This window comes from Harmonia axyridis, chromosome 2 (assembly GCF_914767665.1).
Source record: "Harmonia axyridis chromosome 2, icHarAxyr1.1, whole genome shotgun sequence".
Lineage (NCBI taxonomy): Eukaryota > Metazoa > Arthropoda > Insecta > Coleoptera > Coccinellidae > Harmonia > Harmonia axyridis.
In genome coordinates this window covers 9902444-9925581 of record NC_059502.1, presented here as the reverse complement: position 1 = coordinate 9925581, position 23138 = coordinate 9902444, and the positions used below count along the sequence as shown (strand labels likewise).

General features: G+C 32.8%; 2 protein-coding genes across 3 annotated transcripts; one reads left to right on the top strand and one right to left on the bottom strand.

Annotated features, from left to right (window-relative positions):
* The first annotated feature begins 1351 nt into the window (after positions 1 to 1351).
* Positions 1352 to 19826, top strand: LOC123674106 (lipopolysaccharide-induced tumor necrosis factor-alpha factor homolog). The gene is made up of 3 exons (XM_045608976.1): positions 1352 to 1812; positions 12403 to 12559; positions 19430 to 19826. Exons 1-3 carry the CDS (start codon positions 1686 to 1688, stop codon positions 19554 to 19556), a joined length of 411 nt encoding a protein of 136 aa, XP_045464932.1. The 5' UTR covers positions 1352 to 1685; the 3' UTR covers positions 19557 to 19826.
* Positions 19806 to 23016, bottom strand: LOC123674101 (short/branched chain specific acyl-CoA dehydrogenase, mitochondrial). 2 transcript variants are annotated; one of them, XM_045608970.1, is made up of 8 exons: positions 22828 to 23016; positions 22604 to 22756; positions 22095 to 22248; positions 21942 to 22042; positions 21677 to 21883; positions 21423 to 21593; positions 21022 to 21330; positions 19806 to 20711 (listed from the first exon to the last, which is right to left on the bottom strand). In XM_045608970.1, the coding sequence occupies exons 2-8, from the start codon at positions 22637 to 22639 to the stop codon at positions 20397 to 20399; spliced, it is 1293 nt and encodes a 430-aa protein (XP_045464926.1). In that variant the 5' UTR covers positions 22640 to 22756; positions 22828 to 23016; the 3' UTR covers positions 19806 to 20396. The 2 variants fall into 2 exon arrangements, with proteins under 2 accessions (XP_045464926.1, XP_045464927.1); XM_045608971.1 differs by lacking the exon at positions 22828 to 23016 and having other exon boundaries at positions 22604 to 22801.
* Between the last annotated feature and the right edge of the window lie 122 nt (positions 23017 to 23138).

Genomic DNA, 23138 nt, shown 5'->3' with positions numbered 1-23138 from the left:
ATCGGAGAAAATTGGAAAATGGCCTGAAATGAAAAGTTCTCATAACTTTTTATTACCTACTGGTGCTATATATGTATATGAAACAAAAACATTCTACAGACACTTTTTCTTAGTAGAATCCATTGGTGTATCTAATCATTTGTTTTTTATTTTAATTAGTTTTGAAGTTCTAGGTAATACAAACTTATGATGTTTTTTTTAAATGGAAACCATGAAAATTTCTATAACAAATAAGACCCCTTTTTTTCCTCTTCAAAAATATATAGTACCTATATATATGAGATAAATATAATTTTCTGATCAAACTATAAAAATCATAAAAAGTTTCAGTTTCACATGGCAAATCAACCAAATGATTGTTTATGATAATGTGTGAACTTATCGGTGGCCGTCAAGGTCTCCGGATTTAACACCGTCATATTTTTTCCTTTGACAAATTGAAAGAACAACATTTATCAATTTGAAAATGTTGAAAAAATCTAACGGAGTTAAATCCGGAGACCTTGATGGTCACCGAATATTTCAATTATCTGAAGTTCACAGATTACAAAAAGTGGGTTTTTGTAGAGACACATAAAATACTCCAATTTTCAACTATAGTTTGAGCCAGAACTGTTTATCGGACGAGAAATCTTGATTGAAGAAATTTGTAGGTAATATTATTTACTTTGTTTTTGTTGGGAAGGTCATAAAAAAATGATATTTTCCGAGTTATATGCAAAAAACCGCCAAAAAATGAAATTTTTTGTTTAGTATTTTTTTCTATATTCAAGAAATTTTTGTGGCAAACATCAGATTCGGATTCGGCACCCTAGAAAACATATAAAATTGAAGAAATCAAAACTACTCCGAAACTTTATCCCTGCCCTTATAATAAATTGAAGTTTTGTAGTGGAAAAAGACAGATACAGATAAAATACGCCAATATTCAACTATCCTTTGAGCCAGGTTTATCGGACAAAAATCTTGTTAAAAGGAATTTGTTAGAATATGTAGGTACTTCGTTTTTGCATGATAAGGCCATTCACGAAAAATTGATATTTTTCGAGTCATATGCAAAAACCCGCCAAAAAATGATTTTTTTTACTTTTTTTTGCATTTTTTTCAATGTTCGGTAACGAAATTTTGGTGGCAAACCTCAGATTCGGATTCGGCAACCCCAAAAATATATAGAACCGAAGAAATCAAAACTACCCCAAAACTTTCCCGTCAGGGGCCCCTGTGACCACAAATCAACATATGCAGGGCTTCTATCTCTAGTCGGGCATTATCGCCCGCCCCCCGTACACTGACACCTGGCGAATTTCGAACGCAAAAGCGGGCACGTACCCAATTTCACAGCAGTCAAGAAGAATAGACAGATACGCGACCGAAGCCCCGTAAAGAAAATTGCAACAACAACCTGTTCGACGTTCTAGATCTGGCGTTTCCCATTCAGAAACTAGCGTGTAGAAAGCGAGGCAAGCCTTCGGACCAACTTCTCTGGCTCTTACATCACAGTTTTAAATAAGTTCAAACGCCAGGAACTTGCGCCAAGCGACTAACACCTTCAACAGCAGTCCAGTTGTTAGCCGAAATTGGTAGGCAATAGATCTGCAGCATTTATCGCAGAGAAAATCGTAGTTTTTGTGTATCGTACTGAAATCGAATCGAGTGATCTTGTGTGTGTGATTTTTTCCCCCGAAATGAACAAGGAGTACGGAAACAGCCCTCCGCCGTACAATGAGAGGCCACCTCCAACTGCACCACCAAGCTATGCTGAAGCCTTGCGAGGGGTGCCCCCTTCCAGCCCTTATGTTGCACAGAACAGTCGTAAGTGAAAGGGTACCGTTATCTTTTTTTTCTTCTTCTTCTTCTCGGAAGGCTCCAACAGTAACAACATTGATTGTGTGATTGTTTTCAATCGCAGAAAACACTGCAAATCTTTCATTTAGAGTTGTGTTCATATTTCCTCATCTATCGTAAAATATCTCGATACAAGTTAGCAAAACAATGCAAATTCGACCATGGTTGATTAGTACCTCTTTCAATGAAAAATATCTTGATACCTGAAGAAAAGCACTGACTTGACGTCAGGAGCTATTGAACGTTCGTACTTTGTCGCGCCTATTGCGCCCTAGGAGACCACAGAAATGTATATGAGATGTGATTTGTTATGTTAATGTTAGTTTATCTAAATGAGGGGTTCTATCACAGAGTAACTAATCTGTGGTTCTATTCTGATGATCCGATGATGATGCGATCCACCTGAAATTTGGCATCAACATTCAACATTTGATATAGGTATAGAGCGTATTTTATTACATACAATTTAAGATGGTTATAAACCGTGTTTTAATTTTTGAGATTTCTTATGTCAGTCCAAGACTTTTAAAGCGATTTCAAATACAAGCTGGTTGCACTAGACTTCAGTGACTTAATTAAACATGGTGGTGACAATTCACTGAACTGAACTGACACACGTCATAATTACAATTATTGGGCCTGATAATAGTTAATTGTATAAAGAGGAAATTTATTTAACTGGAGAATACTACAGTGACTAAATAAAATGGGCCTCAAATTTTGAATGAATTCCAAAAATCGAGTAAAAGAACAATGTAAACAAAAAGCCGCCATATTTAGGCTCAGCCAATCAAAAAGGAGACCACGCTTGTCGCCACTGTGGTTTATTAAGTCACTGTAGTAGACTATAGTGACTTAATAAAGTCACTGTACACTTGACTGTTATAGTTATCCTCTCTCTCTTTACTGAAAAGCAAAAACTACCAGTATAAATGCAATACTAAAGTTCTGACTTTATTCGATCAAAATCAGTGCCTATTTGTGAATACTGAGTGAAATTTAGGAAGAATTTTTGGACTGAATTATTCAGTTAATCGACTCACTTTTCGTCGTATTGTAGGAAAATTTGAAAGTGGTACCAAGTACGGCTCAGTATTTGGTACTGGTATTTTTTTTCATAGAAATTTCACTTTCAATTGAATTCGTCTACAATATAACAATTTATTAGTGATTCAATTAACTGAATAATTTTGTCCATGAATTATTCTTAAATTTCTGTCAGTATTCACAAATGCATTTGGATAAAACAATTTAACAATTTTTAAACGTTATTGAAGCATGTATCTTTCCATGATTGAGTGACATAACCTAGTGAACACGATGACATAAGAAAATTAAAAAAATAATACGAAGTGTTTAAATTACGAGTATAATAATTTTGAATTGTATTATTTCTATTGGATAACCCTATATTTGATGCGTTTCCATGGTAACGACTTTTCAAAGGCTCGATTTCATTAGTCTATTAGTGTGCAGAATCATCCTGGACTGTGGGAAATGACTCTGCACGGCTATTATGCGAAATCTTCATCCTAAAAAGTACAATTTAATGAACCGAATTAATATTTTTGTTGTTATTACTAAAAAAAATATTAAGTATGGCCTATCGATCATTGCATTCCAAATAGAATGACACGCAATTTTCACTGTCAATATACAGGGGGTGCCATTTGAAAATAAAAAGTGAAGGGTAGCTACCACAGGGCTGTCAAATGTATGAACCTTTTTTATACATCATTATAGGAAGGTACTACGATGTTATTCAAACCATTTTTTTTATTATCTTGTCAAATAAGCTAGATATTGCTTGTATACGATAACTTGGGACACCCGGTATATTATAATTTTGTATTTTCCTACTCTAGTACTCTTACAACGCCAGCGTTGAGCAAGGTCAGTATCTGCATGGGTAATCCCCATTATAGACAAATAGACTTCTTGCTTGAGGAATCCTTCGTAGAGGATATTTCAAAAGCATAGGTGCCATTGGGTAAACGAACAAACTCTTCTTATTGCTTTCAAGTATTTAAAGATTCTGCTTCAAATAATCCACAGAAATTACTGAAATTAGGGTAAATTCAAAATGAAACGATATTCAAAAAATGTTAAACCCAATGATTTTATGAAGCAATCTCTCTCCCGATAGATAATTGGAATATACATTATCGATTTGAGCAGCATAATTGACGTTATTCATTAACCATTTAGGAATACAAGGACAACAACCAAAAGTTGTTATGATATCAGTTTCGGGCCTTTCCGAAGATGGACGAATTCACTCTTCGCAACAAAAGATTGTTAATCTCTTTTATGATGATGTGCTTGGATAAACTCACATACGTCATAATAAAACGATCCTCAAAATAAAAGACCTTGATCTGTAGCAGAAATGAAAATAAATGCAAATATGCAAACATAACGGTCGTGATCGGTTCGAAAAAAATCCAGAAAAGCACTAATGCCGAGTTGGATTTGTACTGGCTCAGTAATATTTGAATAAATCTCACTGATTAACTGAAGAATACGGTAGTTTTCTAGATCTAGAGCATAAGGTTTCCAGAAAACGATGGATTTATCTAATTGTTGTTTTTCCCATCATTTTGCGTTAAATGATAAATTGATATCTGATTGAATATGCGTATAAGATGCCTAAATAATATTGTGTTCACTGATTAGATAATTCTGGTAACTATACAGGGTGGCCACTTTTTTAATGGGATTGTATTGGTAACTTTTAAACCATAAGAGTTAGAAGGTCGGTCAAATGGAGAAAGAGTTTCATGCATAGAAGGGTCAAAATCACCTGAAAATCAACTTTGAATGACATTGTATGATATATCGTTGAATTCAGCGTTAAAAGTTATTTCGAAAAATGTCATAAAATATGCAGATCCGTATTGAAAAAAATTAGGTTGAGGGTGGCCCAGAGAGTACGAAACGTTGGATACGAAATCTGATTACGTCAAATTGAGGATAATTTACTGTCGAAAAAAAATTCCTGTAACATTTTCTGATGATATTTGAAATAAAGTCGGAAAAAAAGAAAAATCAAAATGACATAATTTACTTTTCTTATGATATCTCGAAAACCGGCCCTGATAATCTCGATTTGTTTGAACTGCTTGATAATGCTTCTATGCATGCAACTTATTCTCCATTTGACCGACCTTCTAACTCTTATGGTTTAAAAGTTACCAATACAATCCCATTAAAAAAGTGGCCACCCTGTATAGAGAATTGTTCCTTTTTCTTCATTAAGGTGGCGCTATATAAAAAAGACCAATCAAGAGCATCATTTTGAAAAATTAATTTGTTCTGCCAAATGTCGTTTATCTGATTTTTCATTCGCATGAATGAATTTCTCGTATTTTCGAGGTGTGGACCCCCTCTAGCGTCGCCACTGGTCTGTTCAAAGTTTGTGTTCACTTTATGTCAGTGCTTTCATATTTTTTTTTTGATGAGAGGAGTAGGTATAAAGTTGACTTTTATACAACACATAGGTATTTGCGATTTCTATTTGTTGACACAAAATTTCAGCCGAATATTTTAGAGATTATTGAAGTAGGTACCTACTTATTTGAAAAACACCTCGTTTTTTCGTGTAATGATTAATGAATAGGTTCAAGTAATCAACTTGACGGTATTATGAAAGTAATTTTCAGTGAAATAATAATCTGTTTGAAGTTTGTGTTTACGTTTTCAATTAAGACCTATGTGACTAAGCTATTCCCATATTTAATACTAGGTCTCACGCAATTAACAGTGAACATGAAATTTTTCGAAAATGCGTTTGGGTAAACAAGTTTCAATCAAACTGTGAAATACAATATTATTAGTGATAAAACATTGATTCTGCCTTATTTTAATGACTACTTTAATGCGATGGATAACAAAACAATACGTCAAAAGTGACGTCGGAAGCTTCTGGGAATGAGATGCACCCATACCAATGGTGTGTTATACCTCACATTAACTAAGTACCTACTGCAGGAATTCGTCAATTTGTCAGAATAACTATTATCAGCTAACTGCAATTACAACTGGTTGTAATTTTTCCTATTTACGCCTTTAAATTTTTTCTTTGGGGCCATGTTTGCGATTGTTTTGTTCATTACGTTGTGCCGTCTTGTTGAAAATAAAAGTCGAACTGTGTCTACAAATGAATATTCACTTTTTTTGTAATGAATTTAACGATTTGAGGCACGTTGTGTAATGGCATTTTACTTGTCAAATAAAATGCAAAAAGAGTTCAAAAGTGAAGCTCCCAGATAGCGAGCTATTCTATGTGCAGTTCGAGAATAATTACCATCGAAACCAAATTGACCTAATTTGGTTGATAAAAAAACAAAGTGATTGTACCTAATTATGCAACATATTTTTTTGGGCTCTATCATCGTAACCTCTTGATCGCTCTCTCAGATATTCCCATAAAAAATTTCATAATATCAATGCCACAACAACAAGAATTCGATAGTTTCAACGAGTTCAACCGGAATGATGTGTCCATAAAGTTGTAGCTCTAATTAGAAAGTAAAATTGGAAATGATACTGGAACATAAAAATAGTTTAGAGGTTATGTGTATTCTTCACGGTAGTAAAAATTGAATGATTATGACGAAGTTTATCCCTTATGCAATTTATTATGCAATCGATATCTATTTGATCGAGTATTTTGATGAAGAAGTAATCGCTGAAACTGAGGCCTATTTTGAAGCGAAAGACAAATCGTACTGAAAAATGGTATCGAAAAGTTGGAATATTGCTATAATCGCTGTGTCGCCCTCGAAGGCAACTATGTTGAATAATAAAGACGAATTTTGCCAAAAAAAATGTGTTTTACTATGGTAGACCGGGGACTTTTCAATTGGCCTGTTATGGTCGTTGGAATTGTTTTCTTGTTAATAATTTCGTGACCACGAAACCGACAGAGTTGAAAATGTGGGTGTTGATATGACAATAACATGCATGATATGAATATCATTGATAACAATTTCTAGCTCGGTGCACAATTTCTAGGTGATCACATCATGAGTATCATAAAAAATTCAAGAAGAATATTGGAAAAGGGATATCTGATATTTTCATGATAACAGATCCAATAGGGTTGAGATTTTGCACGTTAATATAAAATGATCATTTTAATCTACATGGAAAATTTCGTGCTAATAGCAGCTTCAAAACTATAGAAAATTGCAGCAGAATACCAGAAAAAAAGGAGGAAAACACAGGAGCTTTTGAGCGCTCTTCAATTGAATAGTTGGATGCCACATAAACTTATGTACCTTCTCTTCAAGGGTGTGATTTGCACTTGCATGAACTAGCGTTCAGAAGCTCCAGACTTCAGGACAGTGCTTTGCTCATTTTAAGGAAAATATAGTGTTTCATAAATTTTGTATAAATCTCATAAATAGAGTGCTTAATATTGTCTTTCAATATCGTCTGGCAAATAAGATCCTAGAATATCTATTCGTTATTCAGAAACAACCTGTATATTAATTATGGTCATAATAAAATTTCTCCCAAAGGTATAAGAGAGAATAAAAAAACCCTAATGACAAATGAGTAAATGACAGACAGTTGTAATTAGTAAGTAGCCCAAGTATAGAGGAAAATAATGATGCATAATTCCACGAAAATATTGATTATTTAGCTGCAAACCCACAAAGAAGCAAATTGTTAAAGAATGTATTACTGTATAAATCAATAGAGAAGTATATTAGTACTTCCCATGAATATTCGATGAAATTGACAAAAGGAGGTCACTAATTCGTAAATATTTGTTTGGTAAACTTTCTGGAATTGTAGCTTAACCGCGAAAAAAAAAACGTTGTCGTAGAAACCGACCCCAATCTATATTTCCCGAGAACACAGACGTCAAGTCAGGAACTTCTGCGTGCTCGTTCAAATTCGTTTCCATTTGATTTTTTCTAGATATTTCGCATGGAATTTATATGGTTCATTTAGTCTTTCTAAACGCAAATCTGGAGTTGAAACATTTAAGTCTGTGACATGCCATAAAATCATTTTGCTTGAGCAACTGAAAAAGCAATTAAAAATGATAAATATAGGGTGTTTTTTTTTTTTCGAGGTATATAACTTTAAGTTGACATAACTGTTCAAGATGGCTACCGATTTAACAGCTGTCAAGTGATTTATTCTCAGTTTGGTTTGGCAATTCATCATGAACAACGCTTGCAAATAGTGCAGTTTTATTTCGAAAATAATGGTTCTGTGTGGAATACGTATCGCGCACTACGTCCATTTTATTTTGTTTAGCGATGAAGCGCACTTCTGGTTGAATGGTTAAGTCAACAAACAAAACTGCCGCATTTGGAGTGAAGCTAATCCTCAAGTGTATGTCGAAACACCGTTACATCCAGAAAACTGACTGTTTGGTGCGCTTTATGGGCTGGTGGAATCATTGGTCCGTACTTCTTCAAAAACGATGATGGCCAGAACGTTACAGTCAATGGTGATCGGTATAAAGCCATGATTACTAACTTTTTCATTCCTGAATTGAACAACCATGATGTCCAGGAGTTGTGGTTCCAACAAGACGGCGCAACATGTCACACAGCTCGTGCCACAATCGATTTATTGAAAGACACGTTTGGTGACCGCCTAATTTCACGTTTTGGACCTGTGAATTGGCCTCCAAGATCTTGCGATTTAACACCGCTAGACTACTTTCTGTGGGGCTATGTAAAGTCATTAGTCTATGCAGAGAAGCCACAAACCCTTGACCATTTGGAAGACAACATTCGCCGTGTTATTGCCGATATACGGCCACAAATGTTGGAAAAAGTCATCGAAAATTGGACGTCCAGATTGGACTACATCCGAGCCAGCCGTGGCGGTCATATGCCAGAAATCATATTTAAAATGTAATGCCACAAGATTATCTTGCGGATAAATAAAATTCATGTCAATCAAATAATCCATTGTTGTTTTATTGCAATTTAAAGTTCTATAGCTCTAAAAAAACACCCTCTACATGCTTGGACGGTTCGATTTTCTTTTTCGATAAATACCATTATAACAAGTCATTCAACAAGCCCTATTTTTTATTAGAAATTCTACTTAATTAGTCAACATAGCCACCTCTAAGCGTGATACATGGAATATACTCCATCACTCATCAATACCTTTTATGAAGAAAGATTTTTCTTTGCCATCGAAATTACTTCTACCTCGGTTAAGTGATTAGAGTTCATTAGAGCCAAATTTTTTTCCCTGTAGGTACTCAGGACTGTAATGATTGTGATGAACCCATGTTTCATGCTCTGTCCCATATCAACACAAAAATGCCTGTTTATTCCGCTTAAACAGCTCCAAACAGCGTTCGAAATCGACGATTGCTTTTGAATTCTGATCAGCGATGAGCAAGTGCTGCAACAATGTAGCATCAAGTGACCTTCAATATATTGATCAATACTTAACTCTATGTATGAAATTTTGTCACGCGTTTTTTAAAGCTTGGTATTAACGAGAAAAGAAGTGGGGTGCCACTGGCAGAGAATAAGGGCAGTGGCGGTGCGAGAATTTTTATTTTGGGAGTGCACATGTGTGCAGATACCGGGTACCCCCTAGAAAAAAGGGGTCCAGGGGAGGAGAAAAATTTGAGGAAATCGGAATCGTAAATGAAAAATAAAATTGAATATCCAAAAGAAAAGGTTACATTTACGTCAAACACAAAACTAAATTCCTCCTGATGACGATATTAGTTGGAGATACGCTGAATAAAAGAAAAAAAATTAACACAAATATAACTCAATTACATATAAGTTTTCATCAGCTAGATGTTTACTAATGGTATAATATTTTTTTTTTTTGTCAATTCACATTTTACCATTTTATAGAACTTTATTATACTGTACAGTTTAATAGAAACAAAAATAAGTAGTTGTACAAAATAATAACCTAATAGATAGAAAAGAGAAATAGGAAAACATATGAACAGGAATACACAAAGTAGCAACAATTCTAGTATCCAATTGTTGAGCCATACTTGTATTACCATACGAAATGCATATGTCGTGAATGTTCGATTAGCAACTGGGTGTTCTTAATTTAATATCCCTTTAGTATAGTCAATGTTGAATTTGTGTTAGTGACTGCAATTTAGGGAAATATACCTACTGCGTTCTTTATATACAACTTCTTGTTGTTTTTTGTTGATCTCATGAGATAAACCCTTTCTTTGTTTTGGGAGTAATTAAAATTTCACTGGAACTTAATCGAAAATGAATCATAACGATCTATTTTTCCTATCACCGCACACATTCGGAATTTATCATAAGCCAACAAAAAAAAATTATCTGCACACAGGTTGGTTAGTTATAAATATTAAGCTGCTGCGAACATTATTTGTCCTTAGTTTCCTTGTGCTTCCGTGAAAACTAGTTGAGAATATGTCAGATCAAATAGTTTACGTTTGTGAGTATTTAAAATTTTATAGATAGATGAATATGAAAAGTTTTTATTTAAATAGCTATCCGATAATTTCTCTAGATAATTATCGATGGTAATTATATTTTCTCATGTCGCCTAATTAATTTCATCTAGAGAGAGCAGTACTCATTATCATTGAAATTATCTGTTGAATTTTGATTGTAAATTAAAAATTCATCATAATGCCACGCTTATATCCTCATCAAATAAATATTTAGAAGGGACACTTTTCACTAGAACTATAGGGCCTAACCAATTAATAAATTCAAGAAACAACACTGCACCTTCGCATCGATTAAGAATTATTGGCTATTTGTCGAAAATGTGTATATTTTCACAAAACTGCTTCAAACAAAATTCTTTGTTCGTGAAAACATTCATAAAGCATTTTCCTCACTTAGAATTGAAATGTGTTAGTGATTTAGCTCTAAATATAACATGTTGGGGATTACTTTTGGGAAAATATACATATATGATTAATTGAGCAATATCTAAGTTCCAAATTTGAAGCACGCCTGATATTTAGTTGCATTCATCTTTGAAACACAAAGACTGAGATTTCTCGCGGGTAAACACTTGGAATGAGTAAGCTTTGAATGATAATAATGTGAGAAAATAGTACCCAAGGTTTTTTATATTTCTTTTTTTTCCAGCCAAATAATTCAACTATAATAGTCTCTGTCTCATAATGAATAATAACATTCAGCAGATTTTAAAACCCGGACTATATGATCTAAATTTTAAATTAAATTTTAAAACTAGTGAGGATATAACCTCGCGGTAGAAAATATAGTGTTTAATATTATCCTGCAGATTATGTACAACTTTTTTAACTTCCTGATATTGAATGTAGGTTCCTACATTTTATCAGGTATTTATTTATTAATTCTCAGCTAACGGACTCCAATAAAAGGTTTCATTTTGATATTGAATTGAATTGAATTCGAGTGTATTTTTTAGGAGAAATCAATAGATGTTTATTTCATTGTAAAGAGGAAGGTGAAGGTAAGCCATCAATGATGGAAAGTGATATTAGCCAATTGACAGCCATGGCTACGGTTGCTATATCCTTTTTGTGAAATTTTCCATTTCGCACATTTCCGGCAGTGTGATCTTGATAATTTTACGAATTCCATCTTCAATATCTCGAATCTATTGTGGAGCATTGGCATATACCTTATCATTCATGTGGCTCCATATAAAAAAGACTACCTATAATGGATGTTAAGTTACAAGATCTCGATGAAATAACATAGCTAGGAAACTTTTCTTACAAAATTGCGATTGTTTCGTTGCAATGTACCACGTTTAGCCATATTGTTTAAAATAAACTTCGTTCACATCAATATCTTCCAATTCCATAAAAAATCATTAATCTTAGCTTAAATTGTCAAGATCAACGAGGAATCGAAAAACCTTGGTTTTCGACAAATCTGCGGGCTCTAGAAGCAATATTCTCCGTTGTTTTTGAACGACGCACACGGTTTAGATTCTTTACATTACTAACTTGCCCCAACATTTCAAAATTTTCCACTAGTAAATAATACCGACCGAGAGAGAAGGTGCTTCACAATGACCCAAAAGTGCTTTAGTTTTGCGCACATCTGAAAACAACAAACCTGACAGACCAATCAGAGTCAAGTTTGGTATAGCAATAATTAGAACTTGACTAGAGCTTCAGATTGGTTCATTTGAAAAGAGTGTAGAATGGTCTTAACAATTTTCATGAAAAGCCCTGAGAGGGAAAAGATGTTTTAATTTAATTTTGAAATTAATTAATTATTGTTGCACATACAACAAGTACATTGTGAAAATTTGAGGGTCATATGATAATGATTACATAATTATTAATTTTTTAAATATTCCCAAACCACTCAACGAGATGCTTATCGTAGGTACGATTGTTTTCCTTTCAGTAGAGTTATTCTGGTATTTATGAGGAAATGAGTAATATTTTCATTTGTATGTCTATACATATTTCCTTTCAAATTAAATTTCCTTTATTTAGAACGAATCTAAAAACGAACACCACAAAATCTCGCCTTATTCGGATTCAGTTCTTCGATGTTGAAGATATTTATTAAAATCTGCATCATTTTCTTTCAGTTACGAAAGGTCCAGAAATAGTGACTACAGTAGTTCCTATAGGTCCAAATCCAACTCATATGATATGTCCACATTGCCACGCTGAAATTATTACAACAACAAAATCGAGACCATCAGGAATGGCCTACATAGCTGGTGCACTCATTTGTATATTGGGGTAAGACGTTTATATTTAGAAGTGAAAATTTACGTCTATAAGACTTTTCAAGGTCATTTCAAACTGACCGATGAGAAGGTTTCGAAAACAAAAGTATTTTGATATTCAATGAAAGTAGGTGCGAATAATTATACCTACAGGGTGTTCCAAAATAGGATGTACAAACGGGTTATTATTTGGATGATGTAAAGGAAAAAAGTCGAATGAATATGAGTCTGAAAAAGCTTCGTTTTTTTAAAATAGGGGGTGTTAAAGTTTTGTCGTGCTTTTGTCAAGATATTCAGCTGAAATTTGATGAATATATATACTTTGAGATTTGCATCGAATTCCCGTGAAAAATTCTCGAGGATATTCTTGATTTTTAGCATTTTTTTGTACCTATCTACTGCCAATTTTGACAGAAAATCGCTCAATATCGCTCCAGCTGTGTAGAAAATTCATGAGCCAATTGCAATCTTAAGGTAAAAAAGGAGCGCTCAAAATCTGCTGCCTTCATGTCAGTAGGTTCTCTCTTCAAATTTCTTCCGATATTCTTCTAGAATTTTCTATGGTTCTGCTTAGGCCATCAACACGAAGTTTGAAATGGTTAATCTATGTATAAACGCAATATCTCAGCCCCGTTGAATCGCTAGTCAGGGAAAAATTGATTATCAATTTTCTATAGTTCTGAATATGTGATCAACTTGAAATTTTGCATGAAGCTCGAAATTATTCGAATTATTTGTTGGATCAATTTATATATTGTAAAAATTTCACAATACTCCCAAGAAGAAACTGTAGTGGCTCTTTGCTTGCTCGAGAGATGGCATAGCCACCATGCTCCACTATGAAGCTGGAAGGTGTATTTGGCAGGGATCACTGAGTTCCAATCAGTGATTCCAGAATAAAACAGCGAAATCTCTTGAGATTTCGAATTTGGCTGAGAACACCTTACCTAAAAACAAACTGAATAACAGATGAGTCATCTACTTGAATTAAGCTTTTCAAAAAAATCAACTTTCTTATTGGCAGAACTTATTTCAAATTTATGTAGTTTTTTATTTAGAAGTGGAAATGAGATTATATGCCTCAAGTTTTTTATCTGTGTATTGACAGCGAATTATGTTGAAAGAGACCGTTGTTCAGAAAAACTTCAGTGAATTTGTATGTAAATAACAATAATAAAAATCAATTATTTCATGCCATGAATTTTTTATCTCACGTCACGATTCTAGATGAATATTTATGGATTTTTCTCATGCTAATCTCTAAAAGTTGAGCAAATTCATATTTTTATAGCATGTTCCTCGCGCGTCATCTACAGTTTTTTTTTGTTTGGTTGTATGAAAGATATTTTTAACTGGAGGACTATTGAAAAAAATTGTAATTTGTATGAGGGTAGCAGTATACCTTCTGAAAATATTTCAAATAATACGTATAAAGTATCTATTTAAGTTCTATATATGATAATAATTTTGCAATTTCTTTTTGGTGATTGAGAGGAAAAATGTTAATATTTGGTTTGGAATTTGCACCACCTTTCTCCTTCGAATTGCAATGTTTCATTATTAATCTATACATAGATATAGGGTCTTTATCCACGTAAAGTCTTTGGCCTTTAAAATGTTTTTTACCTCTTTTCACTAATAGGTACTGGCAAATATTCCATATAATGAAATTTCGAAAACGACCATCATAAATTGTTTGTTATCATTTCTTATTCAAGTTTTATGAACCCTGTTTCCAAACCTGCGATAAGTGAATTAAAAATAATTCAAAGGCCAGGCCACTACGATGTTACAATCGTTCATAAAACCCATCTTTAATGAAGTAGTCGATTTCGGTGTAAATTTCATGATTTTCATGAAAAAATTAGCGTAGGCATTCTAAAGAAACATGAGAAGTGTTTTCATTTCATACCACAATCAATTATGATATTTTGCAATCGTTTAATTTAATGTATATGCAAAGTAAAGGTTATCATATTCTTAATCTTTCAAATTTACCTTTGGATTTGAGGATTTAAGTTAATAAAAGTAAGCACGATAATTCCTATATTTTTCAAGCATTTTTTCGGCACTGCGTTATATCTACGATGTAAGTCGCGAAGAATAGATGTCATTTATAAACAGATTTGTAGATAAATCAAATTTAATCTTACTAATCCAAAAATGAATTTAATTTTTGAGCAGGTTTGGAATTGTTTGGAAATGCCTTCAATTTTTTAATTACCCAATATTAATTTATTGCATTCTGCAGAGTTGACTTCTGTTGGGGCGGTAAATTGGGTTTCTGCCCAGGGCGGCAGTTTGGCTAGTGACGGCTCTGAGCTACTGAACCTATTGCTCGATTATTTAGGCTTTGTTTCATGGAAATCGGATGGAATTGAACAAAGTTATCGTCATTTCAAAATAGTCACGTTGATGACGACACGAGCGCACACTAATTGGCTTGGAAGTAGGTAATATAGACGGCGCAACATGTCACACAGCTCGTGCCACAATCGATTTATTGAAAGACACGTTTGGTCACCGCCTAATTTCACGTTTTGGATCTGTGAATGGGCCTCCAAGATCTTGTGATTTAACACCGCTAGACTACTTTTTGTGGGGCTATGTAAAGTCATTGGTCTATGCGGATAAGCCACAAACCTTTGACCATTTGGAAGACAACATTCGCCGTGTTATTGCCGATATACGGCCACAAATGTTGAAAAAAGTCATCGAAAATTGGACGTCCAGATTAGACTACATCCGAGCCAGCCGTGGCGGTCATATGCCAGAAATCATATTTAAAATGTAATGCCACAAGATTATCTTGCAGATAAATAAAATTCATGTCAATCGAATAATCCATCGTTGTTTTATTGCAATTTAAAATTTAAAGTTCTATAGCTCTAAAAAAACACCCTTTATTTTTAGATCCAAATTTCTATCTCCATATCTATTCATTTCAGTGAACACACCCAGCAAAAAAATTCCTTACAATATTGATGCTAATGTATTTCTAGATTCACACTTTCTACTTCTTGTAGGGTCGATGTTTATCTTATCTTTATTGTCAAAATGACTCATTACTGAAAAGGTACCTCTCTCTCACTTCTGCTTGAGACAAGTTAATCTCTTAAGAATAGGAGTTATGTTCTAGAAATTGTATATATTTTTGATTTATTGATGGGTTTAGTGTACTAGAAATTGGTCAATAAATGGGGAAATCCCTGACGTGAAGTAAGCAGCTTTTGAATGTTCATCATTCATGCGTCTATTGCCCTGGTCACCCTATAAACACGAAGCTTGAAATTATTATTCTACACTCACTGGCAAAAAAACCGGCCACCTAAAATTTTGCATGAATTTTTCATTAAATGTCGAGTTTAGTTTTCGAAACATCGAATAGTCACAGATTACTCCACACTGTTAGAAATTGCGATTTTTCCTCATTTAAAGTTCTTCCTCGATAACTCTTAAATTTCTCATTTAGGTTTAGGGTTTGCTTAAGTAACCCCCTATATGAAATATATAGGTTCTAATTTGAAAATCTTGAGTTTTGATGAATTTGAGTTGTCCAAGTTCATAATCGTCTCTTGAATACTAGATTTTTGGTCCAAACTGCAAACAGTCTTATAATACTACGTTTTTGTCAAATCTAAAATCACAAAGGTTTCTTTGAAAAAATCTTTTTTTGCAGAAATATTCCAAAAATTGTGAGTCCCTATCGCCACCATTTTTTTCATAAGAATCCCATCAACTCATGAACCGTTTAGTTTTTACACAAGGTAGGGCAAATTATTGAAATTTCCATCAAAAAAGCTATCTATAGTTATATAATTATATACTAGGTGTGCCATTTGAAATAGTATTCTGTTTCCGGTATAATCGGAAGTTGTAGAGATCTGAAAATATTTTAGGTAGAGAGATCATTGTCTCAAACCCCAACATGCAAATTTTCACCACAAAATTATTATTAGTCTTCCATATACGTCTAATATGGTATCACGGTGAATTACCCTGTATAACTTTAAATTTCTCCAATCAATAAATCTATCTGAACATAATATAATTGTTAATTGTTGAGCCATTTCTGCTCACCAAAGTCACCTTCGATATCACCTGATCATCAAATCAGTCAATATGAATAATGATAGTTGTTGGATCGATATAGTTGATATTTCCATGTTTATGTATATATTTAATTGATTTACTTACCTGCGAACAAAGTTCTTGGAAAGAACGCTCGAAACGGTACATATCTGTCCAGCCTTGGTGTTAGGGAATTCACTAGATTCGTTATGGTTAAATTTCGCCTTGTCTGAAGCAATTTCCTTAATATGCCGAAGTTGTTCTTGATATCTTGATTAACAATGACGTATCTATTTTAATGTACACCTACCACCCACGTAAAAAGAGATAATCACCAAAAATAACTGTTAAATTATTTATTTTGCACATATTGCTAGTAGAATAGATGAGATTATAATCGACTGACCACGAGATAAATTTAGATTCTATTGTTCTAAAAAAGATTCATTCAACATGATGTGTAAAGTACCTATTGGTAGTTTTGGCGCGTTTTTCGCAAACAAACTAAACACACTAATTTTAGCTAAATGCTTTCAATTTTCAGCCAAGATTGGTCCCGAATATTAGGTTCGATTTACTGATAAAGAATTTGAGGTCAAAATCGATTCTGGTCGTCCTGTCGCTTTATATGTTCACGATAATTTTCAAAAGGAGTGTCCCAGAGACATGCAATTTTCAGGGTAGGTTCCATTATTTGCATCTCTCGGTTAAGTTCATTAATATGCAAAATTTGTAGGATGTTTCCGGAAGAATTCCTATACCCATATGAAATCTTGTTGCCTCAATATTTGAAAAAAATAATCATCTGATCGAACTAAAATTTGAACATGAGTTGCAAAATGACAGAATGGATGTTTATATGTAGAATTTAGTGACGATTGCATTAATAGGAATTCAGTCTTGTTGTTTTTAAAAGAGAAAAATAAGGAAGTCATTTTCATCTGGTAACGCCTCTAAACAACAGAATATATTCCAGAGAACGGTCCTTAAATTTAAGTTCAGAAGATTAAATCACGTATATACTGAAACAAAAAAGCTTATGCTTGAGAATTGTTGTTGTTGTAAAGCAACGAAATATTTATTGATTCATAAAATAGACTTTTGGAAAGGTGCGGAAAATGAGGTGTATACAATGAGTAGGTATAGTACCAAAGTATAAATTCACAATTGTAGTACCTACTACCAAATTGAAAATACAATAGACCCATCACTTAGGTCCTACAGCTTTGGTCTAATGATGGGCAGGTTGTCATAAACCTTGTGATTTCAAAAAGTGTCATTTTGCAAGAAGAGCGATTTTACAATACTTTCCTGTAATGCAGAAATAGATTATTTATTTCCAAAAAAAAAATAATTTTAGCAATAAAATCAAACCCGATGAAAATTATTCTTTTAAAAATCTAATTTGAATGTAATGCGAGTCGAATATCTTCTTTTGAATAACACTAGTCTATGAATAATAACTCCGTAAATTCGAAAAAGACGTGTTTGTATACCTGGTGTATTCCGAAAAACACCAAATGAGAATAATAATCATTTTAATGAAACAATTTTTACGTAGTTATCATACTTTGAAAACCATTTCCACTTTGTGTGAATACCATTACTTAAAAACTTTCCAGATAATTACCTTTAATTATAATTAATATATACATATTTAATCAGACACTCAACTCAGCTATCAATATGGGCCGGTTCTATAACAGAAGTTTGAAGCTCGAAACAGCGCTAAAAAAGAACGTTCACACATATTTTTAACAAATAAGACTTCTAAGGATTGCTTACATTTTGACCTTTTTGAACGCTCGTTCAAAAAAATAAAAAATACAGGTTTTAATTTTAAAATCTAGAGTTTTGATGAATTTGAGTTGTCCAAGATCATGATCTTCTCATAAACACCCTGTACATCTTTGGTCCATACTGCAAACAGTCCTATAATAATACATATTGGCAGAATCGTAAATGAAAAAGTTTTCGTCAAAACTTTTAAAGAAAACCTTGTCTGCAGAAATATTCACAAAAATGTGAGTCCTCGATGTCACAATTTGTTTCATAAGAATCCCATTAACTCATGGAACGTTGGGTTTATAACCAAGTCATGACATCTTACTGAAATTGTCTTCAAATACAGTGGCGTACCCATACATAAGCCTTGGGGGGGATAAAGAAAAAACAATTTCAAATTTTCCTTCTTTTGAAGAAGTTTTCCAAAGAATTTTACTTACTCATAATAAGATTGTGATATATAAGGTTGTTACATATAATGGATATTCCTTCTGGGGGGGGGGGGGATATATCCCCCTTATCCCTCCCCTTGGGTACGCCACTGTTCGAATATGCTATCTAATGATGCAATAATATACTGGGTGTGTCATTTGAAATGAGGAAGTAGTAGTCTGTTTCCGGTATAACCAGAATTTGTAGAGATCTTTAAATATTTTAGGGAGAAAACCCAATACGCAAATTTTCAGCACATTATTATGATTAGTTTTCTATAATCGTTTTATTAGACGTGGCAAACACGGTGAATCACCCTGTATAGAAAAAATAAGAAAAGGACTAAAATGAAATCCGGAGCTTTCGAGCACTCGTCATTCATGCGCTTTTGAGATCGCAGAATTGTATATGAGATTTGATTTATCAATTACAACTTATATATGTACCTATTATTATTTTGCGCAAGAATGAACGGCCGCTCAAAAGCTCTCGACTTCACGTCTACACTTTCCCATTTTTTTATATATTCTGTGAATACTAGAAAAGTGTCCATCCTTCAAACAACACATTTATTTTTCGTCTTTTTTTTTTTCAGATGTCCACTTGGATGTTGCCTTATACCGTGCTGTCTGAAGAGGTGCAGAGATATTCATCACAATTGTCCAAACTGCGACGCTTATTTGGGAGGTTTTATGAGAAACAATATCTCATTGAGCATTTAAATAAAAATCAGAAATAATATTTCGTGATTATGTAAATTTTTATTATATTCACTTGTATTTGATTAGTATCTATATTAACACTTCTTGCCAATGCAAGAAAGGGAAGTTTATCTATCCTTTTATTTTATTATATTATCTGTTATCACATTTATACATCATTTTGATTATTTTTACCAATTCGAATTAACAAAATAATAGGTAATAAAGTATATGTGAAAAAATGTATAAGAAATTAAAAAAAAACAGAAATAAATTCAGTATTTTATTGAATATCGAAACAAAATTGTTAGAATAAATTATGATCTTTGAGATTGAAGAAAAATATTAAATTCAATAAAATGGAAAAACCCATAGCTAACAAGTCAGTCAATAAAAAAATAAAATAGTAGAGCTCACAAAAACAGTAAACAACTTCAATATTCCTAGCATTTTCAGTACTCAATTGCTGTTTATGATTTAATCAGGGAGTTTCTGAATCAACTTTGAATTTGAAGTCTCTTACACTTGTTAGAAACTGAAATTTCTATACTCAAGTATACAAAATTTGTGTGACAATATATAGAATATTCTTTATTGAATTTTAAAGCATAGTTCATATCAAATTATTAACTCAGTTGTATAAAAATAAAGTCAAAATAACATATAAAAGCAAGTCTTTAAAAACACCACAGCTTGATTTTTAGTTATGGAATGGCATAGCTCCAAGTCTTTGCGATATTTGTCATTTTTTATAAAGCTATAAAGATCATATAAAAATAATTATAAAATAATATCCATTAATTAAATATAAAAATGAATCTATAGAAAACAAATTGAAAAAAAAAATTACACAGCACCAAACTAATTTTGATATTCTTTTTTGATATGTTTAGCTATGGTATTCAACTGCATATTTGTAGTTCCCTCATATATACTACCTATCTTACAATCTCTATAAAATTTTTCTTGAATATAATCTTTACTGAAACCTACACCTCCCATCCAGTCTATACATTTCAGACAGGTCTCCTGAGCTACCTCCGAAGCGTAAAATTTGGCCATTGCTGCCTGCTTGGCAAAGGGTAGTTTAGCTTCCACCATACGAGATGCATTGTATACCAACAGTCTGGCACTCTCGATTTGGGTAGCAATTCGAGCTATTTGATGTTGCATGGACTTTGGAAAAGAAAATGTTGGAATTAATATTATTACGAAATGGCAACACTAAGAAGTGCACTTTAGATGAATATAATTAGGGAGAGATTTTACAGTTATTCCATTGTGACATTGTGCAGTAAATATCACGTTTTTCTATCATTTCATGCATATCACAGACCAAAAAGTTTCGACTTCAGATTTGTGTTCAGAATACTGAATTAAGTATATTGAATCAAAAATCCACATGCGCTCAAAACCTCTCGACTTTTCATTTTTGAATAAATGTTTTATTTGAGTATTTGACCTCTTTCAACCTGACATAACTTACTTGAAATTCAAATATTGGTTGACCAAACTGCTTTCTTTCTAAAGTATATGGGATGGTGGCATCAAGGCAACCTTGTGCTAATCCAAGTTGCTGAGCAGCAATGCCAATACGGCTTTCATTCAGAAATCCTGCTGCGTATTTGTACCCTTGCCCTAATTCTCCCAAAATTGCACTTTCGGGTACTCGAACATTATCGAAAGAAACCATACAAGTTCCAGATGCGCAGATTCCTAGTTTTTTTTCTGGTTTTCCAACAGAGACTCCTGGTAAGTTCCGGTCTACAAGGAAACAAGTAATGCCTTTGTATCCCTATATAAAACAGAGTACAATGTGAATACTGGATACTATTCAAAATCTTTATCATTCCTCATTTTTAGACTTTCTATTTGTGTACAACTTACTGCAATTGGATTTGCATTAGCAAACAATACGAAAAGTCCAGCAAAATCGGCGTTGGATATCCACATTTTTGATCCATTTATAATATAATCAGAACCATCTTTTTTTGCAGTTGTTTTTAATGCAAAAGCATCTGATCCTGAGGAAGGTTCAGTTATTGCAAAACTACCAACCTTCAAAAGAAATAAAGTTGATAACATTACCCTTTTGACTCAAAAAGAAGCATCAATGAAGAAATATTTCCATATTTACCCACCATATTTTGAGCCAATTTAGGCAAGTAATTCTGTTTTTGTTCTGGTGTACCCAGCTTGATCAATATTGAATTGACTAGGGTGTTGTGTATATCCACTAAAGCAGAAACGGAGGGATCAACTTTAGATATTTCCTCAACAGTTAGAATTGTTGTCATGAAATTGCAACCTGCCCCACCATAACATTCTTCTATTTCAATACCAAGCAACTAAAATAGGATGAAGTAAGAAGGAAATTAATAATAGTTAATATGTCTGATATTATACCCCATTTTGGAATAACATTTCCATAACAGAATCATTGAATCTTCCTTTTTCTTCCATTTCTCGAACATAAGGTCCAATCTGCTCCTTAGACAATTTCTGTACTGAAATTTATAGAATAATAATATGTAAAATTGTATTTCTATTATTACAAACCAGTTTCTTTCATGACAACTTCATTTTCTGTTAGTTCAGTAAGGGGTAATCGATTCATGGAATCCAATGTTGAACAGACCTCAGTTTTAAAATTTGGATGATTTGAAAATTGTCTAAATAATTGCGTTACTGGAATGTTATTCCTTCTAGACACCTGAAAATTATAATTCAAAGTTTATTGAATATACAAAAAAGTATTACAATAATATGAAAATAAAAAAATGAAGATGGTTGTAACTTTTCTTCGATCTATTTGGTGGCTTATGTAGTCGCTACACAGTCCGCTTTTGCGTATCTTTCTGCTTAAGTTAAAAAAATTGTGAGATTCTTCATGTAACTTATGCAAATAAATTGTATTGTATTGTATTCAGAGCACTGGCCACAACTAAGTTTAAACTCAAAATTTATTAATATGAATAAATAAAGTTAATTTATTTATTAGAAAAATAAAAATATTGATATCTATAGGGAGCTAAAAAAAAATAGGTAGAAATTCTTTATATACAAACCTGCTGGCATATATTCAAAATTTTGTTGGAGATCATTATGAGATACTAAAGAATACTGTTCACTACTGAATTGAATCCTCTCCTCTTTTCCACTGCATTGAAATTTAAAAGTTCAAAAGTTCAGAACTTGCGCATGCTTTTTTTTATTTCATTCTGAAAACAAACATTCTCCTTGGGAAAAATATTTCGAAATGCTGATATCAAAAACAACTATTGTTGTTTACCTTCATCATTCATATTTCGATAACTCCATTTTGCGGTGATAAAATTATCATCAGTAATTAAATTTATTACTCAATAGATATTCAATTTTCGAGATATTTTTGGTTGATGATAATAAATTGCAAAGTTCTTCCAACAAACTAAATTTTTGCAAAAATTAGATAACTTAGAATTTTGAAACAAATCGCAAGACATTTTTTTAAATTAAGCTGTGATATTAATACGTAAAGTTATAAAATTAAGTTGGGATTATTCACACCAATTAATTTTTAGTTCATTGGCAATGTTGAACGTCAATGTCATCGTAAAAAAT

What these genes read in the sequence shown, in the direction of transcription:
- LOC123674106 (XM_045608976.1), top strand. Translation starts at nt 1,686, where the DNA reads ATGAACAAGGAGTACGGAAACAGCCCTCCGCCGTACAATGAGAGGCCA. An exon ending in TTATGTTGCACAGAACAGTC is followed by an intron (nt 1,813 to 12,402) that starts GTAAGTGAAAGG and finishes ATTTTCTTTCAG; the next exon opens with TTACGAAAGGTCCAGAAATA. An exon ending in GCACTCATTTGTATATTGGG is followed by an intron (nt 12,560 to 19,429) that starts GTAAGACGTTTA and finishes TTTTTTTTTCAG; the next exon opens with ATGTCCACTTGGATGTTGCC.
- LOC123674101 (XM_045608970.1), bottom strand. Translation starts at nt 22,639, where the DNA reads ATGATCTCCAACAAAATTTTGAATATATGCCAGCAG. An exon ending in AAATGTTATTCCAAAATGGG is followed by an intron (nt 21,884 to 21,941) that starts GTATAATATCAG and finishes ATCCTATTTTAG; the next exon opens with TTGCTTGGTATTGAAATAGA. An exon ending in CTAAATTGGCTCAAAATATG is followed by an intron (nt 21,594 to 21,676) that starts GTGGGTAAATAT and finishes TTTCTTTTGAAG; the next exon opens with GTTGGTAGTTTTGCAATAAC.